Source organism: Meleagris gallopavo, chromosome 14 (genome assembly GCF_905368555.1).
Source record: "Meleagris gallopavo chromosome 14, MGAL_WU_HG_1.1, whole genome shotgun sequence".
In the NCBI taxonomy this organism is placed as follows: domain Eukaryota; kingdom Metazoa; phylum Chordata; class Aves; order Galliformes; family Phasianidae; genus Meleagris; species Meleagris gallopavo.
In genome coordinates, this window is record NC_139417.1 from 2,797,216 (window position 1) to 2,813,994 (window position 16,779).

The 16,779-nt window shown below is 43.8% G+C and overlaps 1 protein-coding gene across 1 annotated transcript; it reads right to left on the reverse strand.

Annotated features, from left to right (window-relative positions):
• Positions 1-431: 431 nt before the first annotated feature.
• WDR82 (WD repeat domain 82) lies at positions 432-16,762 on the reverse strand. Its single transcript, XM_010718421.4, has 9 exons — positions 16,307-16,762; positions 11,775-11,872; positions 8,616-8,682; positions 8,298-8,397; positions 6,247-6,363; positions 5,405-5,560; positions 5,115-5,184; positions 3,868-4,010; positions 432-3,383 (listed from the first exon to the last, which is right to left on the reverse strand). The coding sequence occupies exons 1-9, from the start codon at positions 16,465-16,467 to the stop codon at positions 3,354-3,356; spliced, it is 942 nt and encodes a 313-aa protein (XP_010716723.2). The 5' UTR covers positions 16,468-16,762; the 3' UTR covers positions 432-3,353.
• Between the last annotated feature and the right edge of the window lie 17 nt (positions 16,763-16,779).

Sequence of the window (16,779 nt, forward strand, 5' to 3'; positions counted from 1 at the left end):
CAGGTTATTTCTTCAGTGCAAGGCTGGAGCCAGAAAGGAGGCAGCTTTCTCAGATATCTGCTCGTGCTTGAAGCAAGCAGCATAGCAAAAATACTTCTCTCCAGCTTCACTGTTCCCTCATCCTCGACTTGAAAATAACATACATGGGATGTTACCCGCGTTGTCAGCCCCCATCCCCTATGGCAGCCGGACTATAATGATACAAGTCTCCTATTACGCCAGCTCAACAATCTGCTTCCCTGCTGGCCTGCTGAGAAAGTGCTCTGCTTGCATCTGGATCAGTTGCCGGCAAACACTCCTCTTCCTAAGAGGCTCTGCCTAATAGGACTGCTTCCCTATCCCCAAAACCAAAATATACTTTCCCATTCCCCTCTAGGAAAGCAGTAAGTCGTATCACAACAGACAAACGTAGAGTTTACAGCACTCAGCAATCTGTCTACAAAATATTTATTGTTAACAGCCACAATATTGAGTTCTCCACATTCATGTATTTACACCCATCTGCAGATACCACCTAGGAGTTAAATGCACCAAACCAGCTCATAACCAAAGAGACCAGCTTTTTCTCAACAGGATCCTAGCCTGGACCCAAAAACAAGGTGGAGACTCTTAAAGTGCAAATACAGGCAGAAGCAACACTGGAGGAAGATAGGCTGCTGCTTCCACGTTTGTTCACTTAAGTGCTTCCATGTTCCCCAGACCAGGAGCTGGGACATTAACCCAGCACGTGGGAGCCTCAAAAAGTCTACACCAAGTCTCCTACAGTCCAAGCAGATGAGCTCAGCCAACAGCATTATTTAGGAGCGGGCTGTCGAGTCTTGCTTTCCCTTCAGCTTTATTTCGTCCCAAAGAACAAAGGGTTGATCTAAAAGATCTCCAGTGTGGGTGGTGGGGTGCAGAATGCTGTTTCCTACTCAGCTTTACGTGTTTGGACACTGTTAGATCTGAGAGTGCTGTTTAATGAGATATGTTTCTCATTGGGACACTCAGCTAAAGAACACAAGAACTGTAGTCTTCTAACTTTTAGAGAAACATATAGGAGCTGGAAGCAAAGACCTTTTTCTCGCCATCTTCCAGAAGCACAGGATACCAAAGCTTCTTAACACTGCTTTTAAAGGCAAATGGAAAACAGTCACTGCTATACCAACCCATAAAGATGGCTTTGCCACTGTGCAGGTAGCAGCTGGCCCTGGGAAAGCATTCCAGTTTGAACTGAGCCTTAGCACTGTGTTGGGCACAAACTTGTGAATTTGTCTCACCCCAAAATTCCACTGATACCCTTAATGGATGCGTCCTTCTAGATGGTACTTTGGTCCTCTTTTTCTTTTTTTTTTTTTAAAAAGCTTTTCATGCTGCAATGCACAAAGTTCTACAACACTGCAAGCAGTGAGAACTGAATAACTGTTTTTAAACAAGCACTCAAGCCACGTCAACAAAGAACATTTTTAGAATAAAAGACTTCCAAATGCCTCTCCCTATAAAAAATAACAGGAAAAACACATCTGGGTGGGTATCCATTCTCTAAGGCAACAGAGTTTAAAACCATTTGCTACTGAATGTAAAAGCAGACTGTTAAAACGTGCTACAGACCCCAAGGGGCTGTATGTTACAAACCACTGCGAAAGATGGCTGCTTACAGAAACACTGAGAAAGGTAAAATAGCACCGAGCAGCCTGAAATGCAACAACACCGAGCTTAAGAGATGGTGGTGAAAACCCAGTCGGAGCATAAGGTCTCAGATATCCACCCCCCTTCGCCCTGGGTGTTTATAGGTGCTGGTGGGACAGTACTCACTGGGAAGAGGGATGCTGGTGTAGTGGTATGAATCTCTCAACTGCAGCTCTACCAGCAGAAAGGTTTGATGAAATCAGCAGCATTGGTCTGCTGCTCCCTTCGCTCCATGCTTGCCAGCATTTTACATTCAGAAGGGAAGAATAGACTTTCAAGGCCACGGCCCAGCATATAACACCAAGCACATTTAGAAAGGTAAGAATACAATAAATGCCACATTTGCTCTGAGCCCATCATGGCTGACCACTGGATGTATCTAATCAGTCAACATCACAGGAGAAAGAACCTGGAACCAGACTCGAAGACTAGAATTTGCCAGCAAGCCCCACTGGAGTAGGAGAGCATGTCCCTCCCATCTCTGTGGGGGTGGTCCTTGGAACAGGGCCACAGCAGAACAAAGCCAGCAAAAGCATGCTAAGCTTTACTTTCAATGCAATTCCATCTGGCAAATGAAGCATGGCTCTTTTTGGGTTGCCACTGCTGAAAACCTGTACTCCCAGTAACAAGCGTACAGTGTATGAAATAACAAACCAACTGTGCATGTTGTTGCATCAACCAAGCGATACAGGTCTAACCCCAGTCTGGGGAGCACTTCACAGAGCTTATTTACAAACCAGGAGGGGAAAACTGCATTGGTGAAAGTGAACAGCTTTGACATCCCACAACACTGGCCCACATCACATTCTTTAATATCTAAAAGTAAAAAAATATGGCCCATTCCCACTGCCCCCCAAAAATATTTACAAAAATCAGCCAAGATGATACATAAGGAAGATACAGAGGCATACTGTGCTTTCAGTCCCAGTTTGGTTTCCCCATCTTCCTGCTGACAGACTCCTTTATTGCTTGGGACACAGACCAGACTTCAGCACTGTGTGCACCCTTTTGGGATGCTGGCAGAGCAAACAGCAGGGAGGCTTCTTAAAGCTCTGGCAGTGTCAAAGATGTGTATGGTTCGTTGCACACTAAACTGCCAAAAAAGGATGATAGGATGCATGATGTAAATGTACAGTCACCCACTCTTTCAGCATGTGTTCAATTGCAAGAGACTTCAGCATCTGTTCTTTGAGTTGAAATCTGTCAGTGTTCACATTTGGCACAGAAGTAATTTCCATCCATGGACTGCAGTGAAACAGAGATCCCAGATGTGAAAAACATGCACTTGTGGGAAGGAACTGCATGTTCCATCTTGGAGCATCAATTGTATTATGCACTTAAAGAAGGAGAATACAAAATTACAGCTTAAAAACTGCCACAAGCATTCTGTAAATAAAGCAGACTCCTCTGCTTTCGTAATACTGGGCCAGTTTCAACTTCAGCTGAAGTCTGCTGGGCATGGTCTGCAAGGTAAGGAAGCGTTGTATGTCACTTCTGAACATGCTAGGAGGTCAAGTGAAGGAGTCCTTGGAGAGGAATGCAGCCAATAAGATAAGACATATGGAAACATATACAGGAATGGGATCAGAGTCTAGGAGATGTAGGCAATTCCAATACTATCCTTGCAAGAATACACTGCTGTTAGCAGTATGGAAAATCATCTGACAGTAGCTGCAGTGTAGGAATTAGTCATCAATAGTCGGCAACCAGAAGGCCTACAAGAGAGGAAAGAAAGAACATTTGTTACTGAGCAGAATGCAAATATCCTAGAGCACAAGTCAGGAGCTGCTCGTGCCTCCCTTCCATAAGCAGACAGGCAGAGACGAGGGGAGAGGTAGCAACACCCTCCCAGGGGTTTAAACCCTTTCTTAACCTGCTGTGGTTTGCACTGCACGTTCTCCAGAGCAAGCCAGCCTTAAGCAGAATGAAAATACCAGCTGTGTGCAGCAACCAAAGAAATTCACGCTTCTGCATTCATTCACTGCTCTGCCTTCACGCTGCATTCAAACATTTTCCTGCCAGTTCTTGGTGTGCTGCCTCACGTACCTACCTGACAGGTGAGGTGCAATAAAAGTTCAATAGGTCTACCTCTCAGAAAGCCCAAGGAAATGCCCATTGGCACCACAGAACCTTCTCAGATTCCTTTCCAAAAAGGTAAGTGCATCATAGGACTAGGAGGAAGTTCAGTGATTTCCTTACCATATTTGAACACGCGCTAGCGAAAGTCATGAATTTGGGGTTGAACTGCAGACATGTTATAGGACCTGTGTGTTTCCCATCCAGCACTGCCACCTTCATCCCACTTTCCCCGTTCCAAACGTGAATCTTTCCATCCTCTGATCCTGCAGGCAGGAATGGAAAACAAAATACACAACATACACTGGGGAGACCAACAGGAAAAGTCAAGTTCAATCTGTCAGTGAACTGAAGGAACAAGCACACCTCCTCTTCTCAGCTTCACTTTTAATTTTTCAGAAGTATCACTAGCATTTACAAACATGGCTATCGTTCACACATTTGCATCCAAACAGATGGTTTGTGTCTTTGCACCACGGAGACCCAACGCAGTGCAACACTGTTCTGCCAAAAAGATTAACAGCCACCATCACTAATCTGAAAGGAGAGCTGAAGTGACCAAGTGAGAAGCAAAGACCACTGCCAGCTTGCATTCACATATGTGAGGCCAAAAGCTGAGTGCAGGAACCACTGTCCACAGAAGTGCTCCTTTCAGGGACAGAACGAGATGTCATTATGTGTGCAAACTAATCAAAGGAGTTCCAGTGAAGGTCTCACTGACCTATGCCAAATACCAGAAGCTTCACTGGAAATGTCGACTCCCAACATTGCTACAAACACGACAGGATTTTCACTTTAAAATGCATTTTGCAAGCATCATTATTTGCAAGGTGAACTCTGAAGCTGGAGGCTGAACATTTTTATAACTCAACTCTGGTTTAGTCTCATTTTAAACCGGATTCCCAATAAAAAAATGCAAGGAATTTCTTCTGTTCCAGTATTTACACACGACCTTCCAGGAAGAAAAAAAATTAAGGAGCACAAGTTATAACTTCACCATATTTAACAACTGAACAGAAATAGCATTTTGGAACTTTTTTCACTAAAAATTTCATTTAGAAGGCCACAGTAGGAACATAAGTTTGTTCAATAAAGCGCTTTCCAAAGAGAAGGATGAAGAAAGCAAGAACAATTCCTTTTCTGCAAGAAGAAAATTCTCAGCCAAAACTTTTTGCAATTAAGTCACTCACTTCAGTTTTGTTCTCAAAGATGCTGAGCGAATTACCAACAAAACAGAAAATTCCTGTCAATATAAAGAAAGCTAACAAATGCACTGTATTACTTAAATACTTTCTGCTTCCCAACACTGATGTAATTGGAGTCCTAAAAAACATACAGCACTGAAATTTCTTCTGAGGAGAGTATCTTACCTATCATGATGAACTGAGAGTCTGGTGTAAACGACGCCTCCAGCGTGACAGCCTTACTGTTGTTATATCCCTATGGCACAAAACAGAAGATTTAGTAGTGCACTCAGTCATCTCACAACCAAAGAGCAGAGCCCCCTGTATGACACCACAGAGCTCTGTGTGCAGAGGGGCAGGAAGGATACTGGTTTTGTGATACCCCAAGCCAGCATATCTTTGAGGTCCCTTCCAACTCAAGCACTCTATGACTTTAATGTCAAGTTCCAAGCAGGTAACACAGGCACCGTGCTCACCCCAAAGGTATGCAGGACAGCTCCTTTAAAGGCATCAATCAGTCGAATGAATCCTCCGTTAGTTGATATAAGGATGAGTTTGCCATCGTTACTGAACTTCAGGCCCGTCCACTCACACGTGCGGTCATACTGCATCTTAAACGTAGCAAATGGCCCCTTCAAAGGAGAAAGGAGAAGTATGATGCTTTGCTGCTCACAAGACTCCGCTTTCAACCTTTGCTAAGAAGTAGTTTAAGATTTAGAAGAGCAAATCTTTAGGCCTGAAATATCAGACAAGGGAAAATGGCACGGTTAAAATATGCTGTTGGATGTTTAAATTTCAATGAAATATGAATCCACAGTTTTAAAAGCCGAATGAGCCACAAGTAGGGGGTTTCAGTATCTGATTTACTACATCTAACAGTAGAAGTAAATTTAAGGGAATGCTGGAGCATGAATTTTCAAAGAAAGCTAACTGAAGTTAAAGAGAGACTGAGGCAGCGTTGCTGGCATCTGAGTTTCATGATTTTCTTTGGTATATCCATCCTCTGGAGGTCTTGGCTCCACCTTTCCCAGTGATCCTCCAGATTAAGCAGCAAGGAAAACAACAGAAACCCTGAATATGAAACTGGAAAAGGTTAAAGAGTTAGTGGTAATCAACTCCCACAAGTGTTTGAGAATGGATTTCAGGAGCTGTTGACAGCACATACTGTCCAGACACACACCAAGCAAAATCCCAACAGGTGCCAAGCAGAGGTACCCCAGAGAGCAAGCTGGAGCAAACAAACCCAGCCTCTGAGCACTGAGTTTGTGTTACTTCTTGCAAGCTAAAAAGTCTAAGAAAGAACATAAGGGAAGCTCACCTTGTCAAAAGAGCGGAGATCATAAAGCTTCACCATCTCAGAATTGACTCCAGCAGCAAAAATCAACCCTTCTGGGTCAAAAGAGCACACTGGTTTCCCCTGGAGATGCATTAAACCCTAAAAACAGAGGAAGTCCACAGTATTTTGATGAAGTGATGCTCATATTTCTCCCACCACCCCCAGAGCCCACTGTAAGCAGGTCAGAAGCATACAGGCTGAATCTCTGTTATGAATATTGACATTTTATTACATTTCTAAGTCAGCCTCTCAAAAGCAACTCGACTACTTCAAAACATCACACAGAGCTTCCAGTTTGGTACACTGACAAAGTTTACACTGGAACAAACTGAGATCTCATTACAGCTGTCATTTACTCAGAAAGTAAGGAGAGGAGAGAGGATGTTGTAACTGTATTAGCACTCACAAGAGGCAACTGCACAAAAAAGTGCTTCTGAAATTGACAGCAATGTGCTACCAAGGGGGGAAAAAAGCTGTTTTTGAATAGCTGTTTCAGATAGAAACAGCTCTGGTAAACACCACTGCAGAAGTTTCCATCCCAACTTAACGAAACCTCAAACCTTCCAGATACCATCAAAGCATTTTTATGGCTTAAGGTGAATTTTCCCTCAGCTCACATTAGAAAAGACTCAAGAGAATCTGACAAAAGTCAACAAGATATATGATTTCTGTATACTGACCAGCAAGTCTACGCATTAGCCAAATGTTTTTATGGAACTGTTCATCAATAAGAACACATCTTGGATTAAATCAGCAATACAGTTAAGCTTCTACATTCAGGATTATACTGTCCCTCAGTAGCCTTTACTATTTTTTTTTCTAGTTTAGGTCACCTTTTCCCCAAAGACTAAGCAGTAAGTTAGCCAATACAAAGGATGCCCACAATCTTTGGTTTCATGATAATGTTTCAGCAGCTACAGCTGCCATCTCATGGGCAAACCAAAAATTACAAGCAACAGCTCCTCAACCTGTATCTTAGCATTTGCTGCCTGCAGCTTCCAGTTACAGCTCCTGGTATTGTTATTCTTACAACTTCAAACTTTGGTGTCACAGCACTGTCACTGAAATTACAGCCTTAGTATTCGTTGCAACTCCAAGCCTGAAATTCATCCCATGGCAAATTCATACACTGGCATAAAATACACAGTCCCAAAGAAAAGCAAAAATGCTTCTAGTTAGGAAAAAAAAAAGTTTACTTCTAGGGCAGATAGCTCTATTTAGTGAAAAATGTAACCTTTCATTTCCTTTTACAGTTATATCACCTGAAATCAGAAAGCAGCCCTCTTACATGCAGCCCCACTGAGATGAGAGCACACTGCCACGTTACCTACAGGGATGAATCAGCTCATCACCACTGAAAGGTGGAGATTTACTCCCAGTCCTGTTGTCAGTTTGGGTACTTTTTTTTTCCCCACTCTATGTAAGTTTGTTTCCACTAGAACAAAACAAAAACCCCAAACACAGAAAACTACTCCTTCAAAATAAGTAAATAAAAATGATAGGGTTTTTCTTTCCTTTTAGAAAGCTGCATCTGCTCACAACCAGGTCTGATGAACAATAAAGGCAATGGAAGGAGTAAACAGACCATATGGTTACTGTGTTACTTTACATCATCCATTTCTTCATCCAACTTCACTGCATCAGGGCATCAGATTTAAACACAAAAGCACAATGAACACTCAAAACACATCTCCCAGCACCCCTTCTGTGGGGAGATGCTGGCTAAGAGAACACTTTCTGCATGGGGTAGCAGCCTGATGTTTTATCAGTTGTGGTGTTATATCTTGCTCTTCACAGTGCTTCTCCAGTACAGAGACATAAGTGGAAGCAAGTGGTGTTACACAATGTGACATGCTTAATTGAAATAGTTAAGAATCTTTTGGAGATCTCTTGATCAAGACTCCTTCAGAACTCCAAGGTGTTAATGCTAAAAGAGCAACAGTATTTCTCTTTTATAGCAAGCACAAATCCATTTTGCACCTTCCCAACAGAAAATAGAACACACAAATATATGCATTAATTTGATATCTTACCTGACAATTTGGAGAGCGAAGATCCCAGAGTCGAATAGTTTTATCAAGGGATCCAGAAATAAAAGTATCATCCACTGGAGACATTGAAAGGGCAACCACTCTGCAACACAGAAGATAATATGCATTAAAGCCACACAAAAGGAGTCGAGGAAGCAACTCCTACCTCACCAGTTGTGTACAAGCCCACTATTCAACAGTTCCACAAAGAAAAAGAAAAAAAAGAGAAAAAAAAAAAAAGGACTGACTGGAGTGTAACAACTCAAGTTCAGCACGAGCACCCTTTCAGTTTCTCCTGAAGTGCACCAATCCACATCTTACCTTTTGGTGTGCCCAGGAAAATAGCGGATGTATTTGTTGTCGTGCAGCGAGAGGTATCGGATTGTATCTGAAACCATAAACAAACCATCAGCTTTATTACACCATGAACTCAACGTTATCTAACAGCTGTCACACAGTTTGCTTGTTCCCCACTGCAGCAGTGAGTAAACCTGGTCAGCTGATTCAAGTCAGACCTGAAACTGAATCAAGTTAAAAACAGACATAGAGCAACTTGGTTTCCACTGCAGAAGGGGAAGTCAAGCAACAGAAAGGATACTTTGTGCACTCTGAAGTAATATTCCATCTTTTAAAGGGAAAAATGCCATGCAGTTTATACACATTTATTGCAGAGTTGCTCAAATTAAAGCAGCAGAAGGTTTTACTCCAGCACTCTCACAAAACTAGAACTTTCCAAAGTTGATGCTACTGCTTTTATTTTTGCTTTACTGTAGGGATGTTGCTGTCTTACCTACATACCCATCCATCAAGTCAGTCTCCACCTGAACAGTAAGCTCAGGAAATGTGTGAATCCATCCAGAGAGGAGGGAAAAAATATGAACTTCAAGGCCAGGACAAGACCATTAAAAAGATTAATTGAGAGCAGCACTAAAGCATTTATCAATTACTAATTTTACTGAGTAAAGGCCAGAAGTACCCAGAATTTTGGAAGGCACTGTTGAGACTTTCACCCAAGATTAAAATAAACCTTTGTAAGAGGAAGCAATTTGCTGATTTATTAGAGCACAGAAGTAAATTTGTTTTAACCTTTATATGCAGACACATTTGAACAAAGAAACACGAAAAGCAGAAGTCAAACATCTGACATCTAAAAGCAGCTTTCAGATAGGACTAACAAGACAGCATCATCCAAATTAACTTTTAACACCAGCTGAAGGGAACTAGTTTGAGCTCCTGCTAATTGGAAAAAGATTGGCCTGATGCATCTGCTCCATACAGTGCTGTACGACCCATACTGCTATAATAATGAGGACTGCTGAAGCTCCAAGAAACCAAAGGAAAACTCAGAAGAAAAGAATCAAAGGGATGCAATACACAGGGAGTATTTTAACACTCAAGAGTTACAGCATTTGGGGCTTTTTGAAATGATTCTTCTGCAAAATTTGGGATCTGTGGGAAAAAGGACTGAGTTACCATTTCTGTCTGAGATCAGAGTCCTGAACCAGCCTCTGGAATTTGGCAGTAAAATAAGGCTGACTTGATCAAGCAGGAAACATAACGCTGCTCTGAATGGCTTTAAGTGACCTCAGGTCACTGTCTAAAATGAAAATCCCTAAACCCAGCATCACATCCCACACTGACTGGGACTGACACTTCAAACATGCTGAGAAGGCAAGCCTCTGGTTTTCCTGTGAGAACGGTCATTTTACCTTGATATCCCAAGTGTTCTTGCAGAATTCATCCTTCCTTGCAAATAATCCTCTGATCCTTCTTGTTGGCAGCGCTCCGTCCCAGGCAAGGCAGTGGCCTGTACAGTTATCTCCTGTACCGGGTGGTATCATAGACCCTCAAACTGTACAAACTACTACCTCAGCCTGGAATCAGGCAAGAGGAACTGCATTCCAAGGTCTTGAGATCTTCAGAAATAAACAGATTGGTGCAAGTCCAATGCTGGGGAGTGAGGGATAGCACTCCAATACGTTCCTGGGTCGCTGCACAAAGGGTTACCACACACTTTGCCCAAGAGCACACGCATTAGCTGCTACTGAGTATCTGGAGCCCTACGGCACTGTTGGTCTAAATCTCACAAACACTTTCACATTCTACAATTTTTCTTTTATTCTAATTATGTGTTTATCATAATGCTTTCCTTCAGGATCAGCACTTGTTAAATTCTCGCTCCTTGAAGACATACCAGCGCTTGTCAACAAGAACTCTCAACTGAAAACAGCATTAAAAATGTTAAATTAAGTATAAATTAAAATAACAGCCAAGCCAGAGCTTCTACAGAACAAAGTAGTTCTATAAATAAAACAAGTATGCTGGCCATGAAATAAACTGAAGGGGCAACTGCTTCCAGTCCCACTCATCATTCTTTTCCATCACCAAAACCTATTCCATCACAAACCTCCCTATTTCTACACATCCAGGCCTAGCTTGCTTTAGTCTAACTGGACTTCCAAACTCTTAACTTCCACCTGTTCCAGATTCATATCCACTTAATTCCATGGACATCCTAGCACATGCCAAACACCAGCATCTCTACCTTTAAGCTCTACATCTGCATTGGAAAAAGCAAAACTACTAACTCAGAAATCAATGAGTTTATAAACGCAACATCAGAACCAATTTAAGCAGTGCTGTGCTGAGACACAGCCAATGAAGAACTCCTGTCAGACACTACCAACAAAACTGACACAAACTGCCCAAAACCGATGGACTCCAGTTTTTCTAGCCTTGAGAAGAAGTAGTGCCCTATGGAAGGATTAGCCTTCTATTTATGCAAGTCCTAAATTGGAACTTCTAAATTAAATTCAAATCCTTTCACTGATAGTCGTGAAGGTCTAAAAAGCCCTTCAATGTCATTGATTTGAAGAGTGTGGCTACTGCAGACAGTGACTGTGGGAAAAACAGCATGGAAACCAATTTTCTACGTATGCCTATTACAAGGAAAAAAGCAGTGGGGCTAAGGAACAGAAACAGCTTATCTCAAAAGAGCTCTGCGCCCTCCTGGGTGTGGCTGGTGGTTTGCCAAGTTACCTGAGCTCTCTGTCATCTCTGCTGCAGAAGAACATTCCCTTTCTTCGCAGCTGACTTGCCAGTGTGTATCAGGCATTTAGCCCACCCTCTGCTGCATCCTCTTCCTTCTTCATTTCTCCAGAACAACATCATAAGGCACAGAGCCTATCTGATTACAGTGGTATCAACCAACAAAATGAACTGCGAATTTTCATTTTTTCTTGAACTCCCCAGGGGCAAGAAGTGAAAGTTCACCTCACTAACAGCACCTACACAACTCACAACAGCACGCTTGAGAGAATTTCACCAAGTTGTGCATTAGACTTGAACATCAAATCCCCCGTGGCAGCATACTCACTACCTAAAAGCTGCTGCAAATTTTTGCCAGCCTTGCTATTTACCCAGGCACATCACTTCAAGCGTGCTTGGGTTAAAAATGCTGAACTATGGCAGATCACTTACCGTCTATCTTGTTGGAGCTGTACACAACTGTGTTGGCTGCGTGTGTGTATCTGATGAGGTCCACTCCATACTTCTTACTGTACAGCGTTCTCTTCGGTCTGTTAAAAGGAAGCAGAAATAATTGCCCTCACACAAAGCTCAAACCAAAACTGAGCCCATCAGCAGTGCCTGTTTTCATTGCCCCGTTACAAGATTGCTTCAAGCAGTCAGATGTGTTTATGCAATGAAAGAAAAGCATTTGTATTTCATTTTCAAACAAGTACTTTGGTACCATCTCCTAGACCATCCCTAGGCTTGAGCTCCTTGTGATGCCAACAAAATTCACTTATGAGTCTCCTCCCAACATTCTTTTTCCCCACGTATATGAATGAAGAGCTGGGGCAGCCAGAATAAGAAGCCTTTAATGTCAAGCAGCACTGCCTCATCAGTACCTTGCCAAAATCCAAAATCTGCTGCATGTTTTAGATTCTGATTTTGTCTTTTTGTCCTATGCTATCTCATAACCTCAGAGGTCTCATTCAGAACGACTTCCTGGTATTACAACAAATGCATATCAGTGCTATAAGAAAGCAGTGGTAACATGGGGACTCTCAAACTGCTGGAGAATTGAATTATACTCAGATCCTTTATCAGTTAAAGCATGAAACTCAAGTGTAACACTGTGTGACAAAATTGGAGACATCCAAGAGAGCAAACACACAGAACTGGCTGTTAAGGGTCTGGTAAGCAAGGAATATACTGCAGTAGTAGAAACTTGAATTGCAAAGGAAGTGTAGAAGCAGCAGTTTAAGTGCATCTCTCTGCAGTAGCAGAACTGAAAAGCGGTGCAAGGTCTCCAGCACCTTCCTTCCTCTTTCTTCCCCAGCTGAGGCAGCTGGTTTCTGAGCTGGACAATGGACCAGGATGGGTTCTGATATCAACATAAGAAATAAAGCAATCTCTTCAGTGAGTTACTTCTAAGCCACTCCCATAAAATATCTTACTATTGCAAACAAAAGGTAACAGCGTGCAAATGGAAACAAAACAAGAGCAGTTTAAACCAATACTGCTGCCAAAGAGCAGTTCACCAGACTACACCCTCAGACAAGGTATTTCTAAAACTCTCAACTGCTTCCTTGTGTTCTTCAGATCCAAAGCAACACACCCAAACAAGAACAGGAGCTGGAGATGTTTCCTATCAGAACAAAAATAGACATCAATCTTAAAGATCAACTCTCGAACAGCAGAAGCCATAAGACTTCAAGTGAACTTGCTGGAGAGAAGCTTCCATTAACTGAAAGTCAATACAGCACAAATCATGCAAAGCCCTCCCCCACTTCTATCCCTTGCACCAAATCCCACCAGATTCTTCCTCACTTCCTTCCAGTTGATTTTTACATCAATTTCAAAAACTTCACAGATGCAAAGATGCTACAAAATGAAAACAGTACACATATAACACACTTTAAAGTACAGAATTCAAATCTGGATAACTAAACTCTAATCTTATGCCTGATATGCTCCCCTATTATTTGCAGCCACCTCAGCTATGCTGCTGAGCACCTACAAACAGCTTGGGTGAGAAGGGACCTTCCATGCTGTAGTAAAGAATATCTACACATACCCACGCATGCTCTGAATGTGAATAATGCCATGACTATGTGTAGATGTGTTTTAAGGAAGGTGAATATGTAAGCTGATACAAGCAGCAGCCAGCCCCTTCATGCATTAGATGCATTAGAATCTAGCCAGTCTAACTGCAAATCAAGCAATATTGCCAAAGCAAAGTGCCTAGAATAACAGTCTAGTCTGAAACAGAACAGGCAAGGCTGGTATCTACACTTGTATAGTATGCTGCAGTTCCTTCTGGTAAAAACATCACCCAGAGTCACCAAACGTTTGGTGAACACCATGGCTAAGCAATAATCCAGCTCCATCACCTCTTGATTTGTATAAATAAAACACAACTGCTCCATGCTAAAATACAAGCGGAACCCCTGCTAAGCCATCTTTGTCTCACACCAGGGTTGCAGACCCACAGCCATGAGCCTCCAGCTGAAGCCCCACAGACTGCCAAACTGCCCTGATACATTCAGCCTGAGGTGCACTTCATGGCTTTGGTTACACAGTTCTTACATTGATGTGGCTTATTTGAAGTGGCAAAGCAAAGCAAACAAGGTGAGTGCGTGCCTAGAGTATAACTAAACACAGATGCATTTCTTATGTGGCCAACAGAACTCCTAGCGGGGTGGAGGGGAATTGTCACTTCTATTTAAATGTTCTAAACACCAGATAAACACGTGCTGAAACATGGATTACCCTGATGAAACTGTAGGGCTGCAGCAGAAAGCCATCAGGCTTCTACACTTAGCAGTTAAAGCAAACCTCACTGTAAAGCAGACATCACTAACAGCCAGAAATGGTGATGGAAGGACCAAATGCCTCCCAACCCATCAAACGATTCTTTACAAGACTGAAAGGGTAAGAGCAATCAATAAAGCCTGTATGAACATCACCCACCCCTGTGCTGATCGAGAATGCAACCCGGAGCAGACACCATCCATGCAGTGTTACCTACTCTTATAAAAACGAACACAAACTCACTTCAAGCAGAAGTTTGCAGTGTCAGATTGGGAAGAGCAATAATTCTCACTTGAAATATCAGCTAACTAAACAGAAGCCTAAAAAAATAAAGAGTCTACAAAATTAAGAGAATATGCAGGATGCAGTCTTTCAAATACACCAAGTATGATGCCTCAGTCTGCTTGACAAAACAACAGGGCTAGGAGTGCCAGGCTACACTGACACATTAGCCAGCAGAATAATTTTTTTCTCTCCTGCATCATTACCCTGTCATTTTCATACTCCATCCTACAATAGATACATACGTTTTCGTTTCACTTTCTGTACGTATGTCATGCTTAAAAACATTCCAAATCAATATCAAAGCCACACCAATTACTCTTTCAGAGCTTTCAGTTATCTAAACATCATAACTGTTCCATTTTAATGGACTAATGACATCACCATGAAGCACCCATTTCCCCCATAGTACCAATTTGCTCACCTGCCAAAACCTACACCGAAGTTATCAGCTGTCTTATTTGTGTGTTTTTAATCTTCTGAATAACAGCACTGTTAGCCAACGGCTGCAGAGGTTTCTGGGGTTTTGTTCTTAAGACAGAAGGAGTGCTGCATGATCAATGAAATGATCATGTTCCTGGTTCGACAGGAAACCAACAGGTCTTAGTTTTAGTCTATTAGCACAAAGTAGCATCAGTAAATAAACATCTTGATTTATTAAATACACATCATATAATCACAGAATCACCAAGGTTGGAAAAGACCTACAAGATCATCCAGGCCAACCCTCCACCTGTCACCAATAGTTCTCACTAAACCATGTCCCTCTACACAACTCCTGAACATTTCTTGAACACCTCAGGGTCGGTGACTCCTCCACCTCCCTAGGCAGCCCATTCCAGTGCGTAACCATTCTTCTGGAAATCAGTATTTCCTAACATCCAGCCTGAATCTCCCCTTGAGTCCTTTCCATCTGGTTCTATCACTAGTTACACAAGAGAAGAGGCCGACCCTCAGCTCACTACAACATTCCTTCAGGTAGTTATAGAGTGATAAGGTCTCCCCGAGCACCCTCTTCTGCAGACTCAACAATCCCAGTTCCCTCAGCTACTCATCATGAGACTTGTGTTCCAGACCCCTCCCCAGCTTAGCTGCCCTTCTCTGGACATGCTCCAGGGCCTCAATGTCTTTCTTGCAGTGAGGGGCCCAGAACTGAACACAATACTCGAGGTGCAGCCTCACCAGAGCTGAGTACAGGGGGACAATTACTTCCCTACTCCTGCTACCAACACTATTTCTGATACAAGCTAGGATACCATTGGCCTTCTTGGCCACCTGGGCACACTGCTGGCTCATAAAGACATGCAATTATATTCCAAGCAAGATTTACAGATAAAAGTAGGAATGCAGAATCATTGTGGTTTGAAAAGTCCTCTGAGATCACCAAGTCCCACCGTCCACCTCCCCACCTGCCCACGTTCCTCAGTGCCACATCCCCACGATTCTGTAACACCTCCATGGACGCTGACTCCCCCAAGTCCCCGGGCCACATTTTCCCAGTACCCAACTAGAGAAAAACACAGAGCACTGTACACCACCCTCACTCACAACACACCTCAATCACACAACAATCCCACTCAGGAACAGGGTTTTATTGAACGCATCCCCAGGCTACTATGTTACAGCAATCAGACAGCGTGCCTTACTCACCTTTTATTTACACAACAGCCGAATGCAGCTGCTTAACACAGCGCCGCTCACAGCAATTATCTGTGTTTTAGCGAGCCAAAGAAGCCAGTTTGCACTCTCGTACCGACCCGCAAGGCTGGGATTCGATCCCTAAGCTGTCTGCGTCTCGCTGCAGCGAGATCTCCCTTCGGGCAGCCACCGGGGCCAAACAACGCGCAACGCCCCGCCGCCCCGCGATGCTCCCACCCCACGGCCCGCATCCCCGGGCCCGAGACACTCACTTGCCCTCCTGGCAGTCGTACAGCACGATGGAATCGTCGTCGCTGCTGGAAATGACGGTCTCGCCATTGGGACTGAAGTCGAAGCAGTTGATCTTGTCCGAGTTCTCGCGGAACACCTTGGCCACGCGGAAGCTCCGCAGGACGTTGTCCGTCAGCTTCATACCGCCGGGCCGAGCCGCGCTCAGGGGCGGCCGCGCTGAGGGCGGGCGGGCGGGGCCGCCGAGCGGGCCGGGAAAGGCAAGGCGGGCCCGGGAGGGCGAGGCGAGGCTAAGCAAAGAGGGGCCCGGCGGCTCAGCGAGGCCAGCGGAGGACGGGGAGAGGCGGCGGGCTAAGCGCGGGCAGGGCAATGCGGGGAGCGGCGGGGCCGGGCCCGCTCAGGCGGCGGCGCGGCGGCTCCTCCTCATTGTGTCCGCCATCTTGGGGCGCCGCTATAGGCGGGGCGGGGAGGCGCGCGGGGCATGCTGGGGGGGGGC

Bases quoted from the DNA above. Each gene is read 5' to 3' on its own strand.
- WDR82 (XM_010718421.4), bottom strand. From the start codon at position 16,467: ATGAAGCTGACGGACAACGTCCTGCGGAGCTTCCGCGTGGCCAAGGTG. The intron at 8,683-11,774 runs GTAAGTGATCTG...TTATGGTTTCAG, and splicing joins CAGCTCCAACAAGATAGACG to ATACAATCCGATACCTCTCG. The intron at 4,011-5,114 runs GTAAGATACTCT...TCCTGCCTGCAG, and splicing joins CTCTCAGTTCATCATGATAG to GATCAGAGGATGGAAAGATT.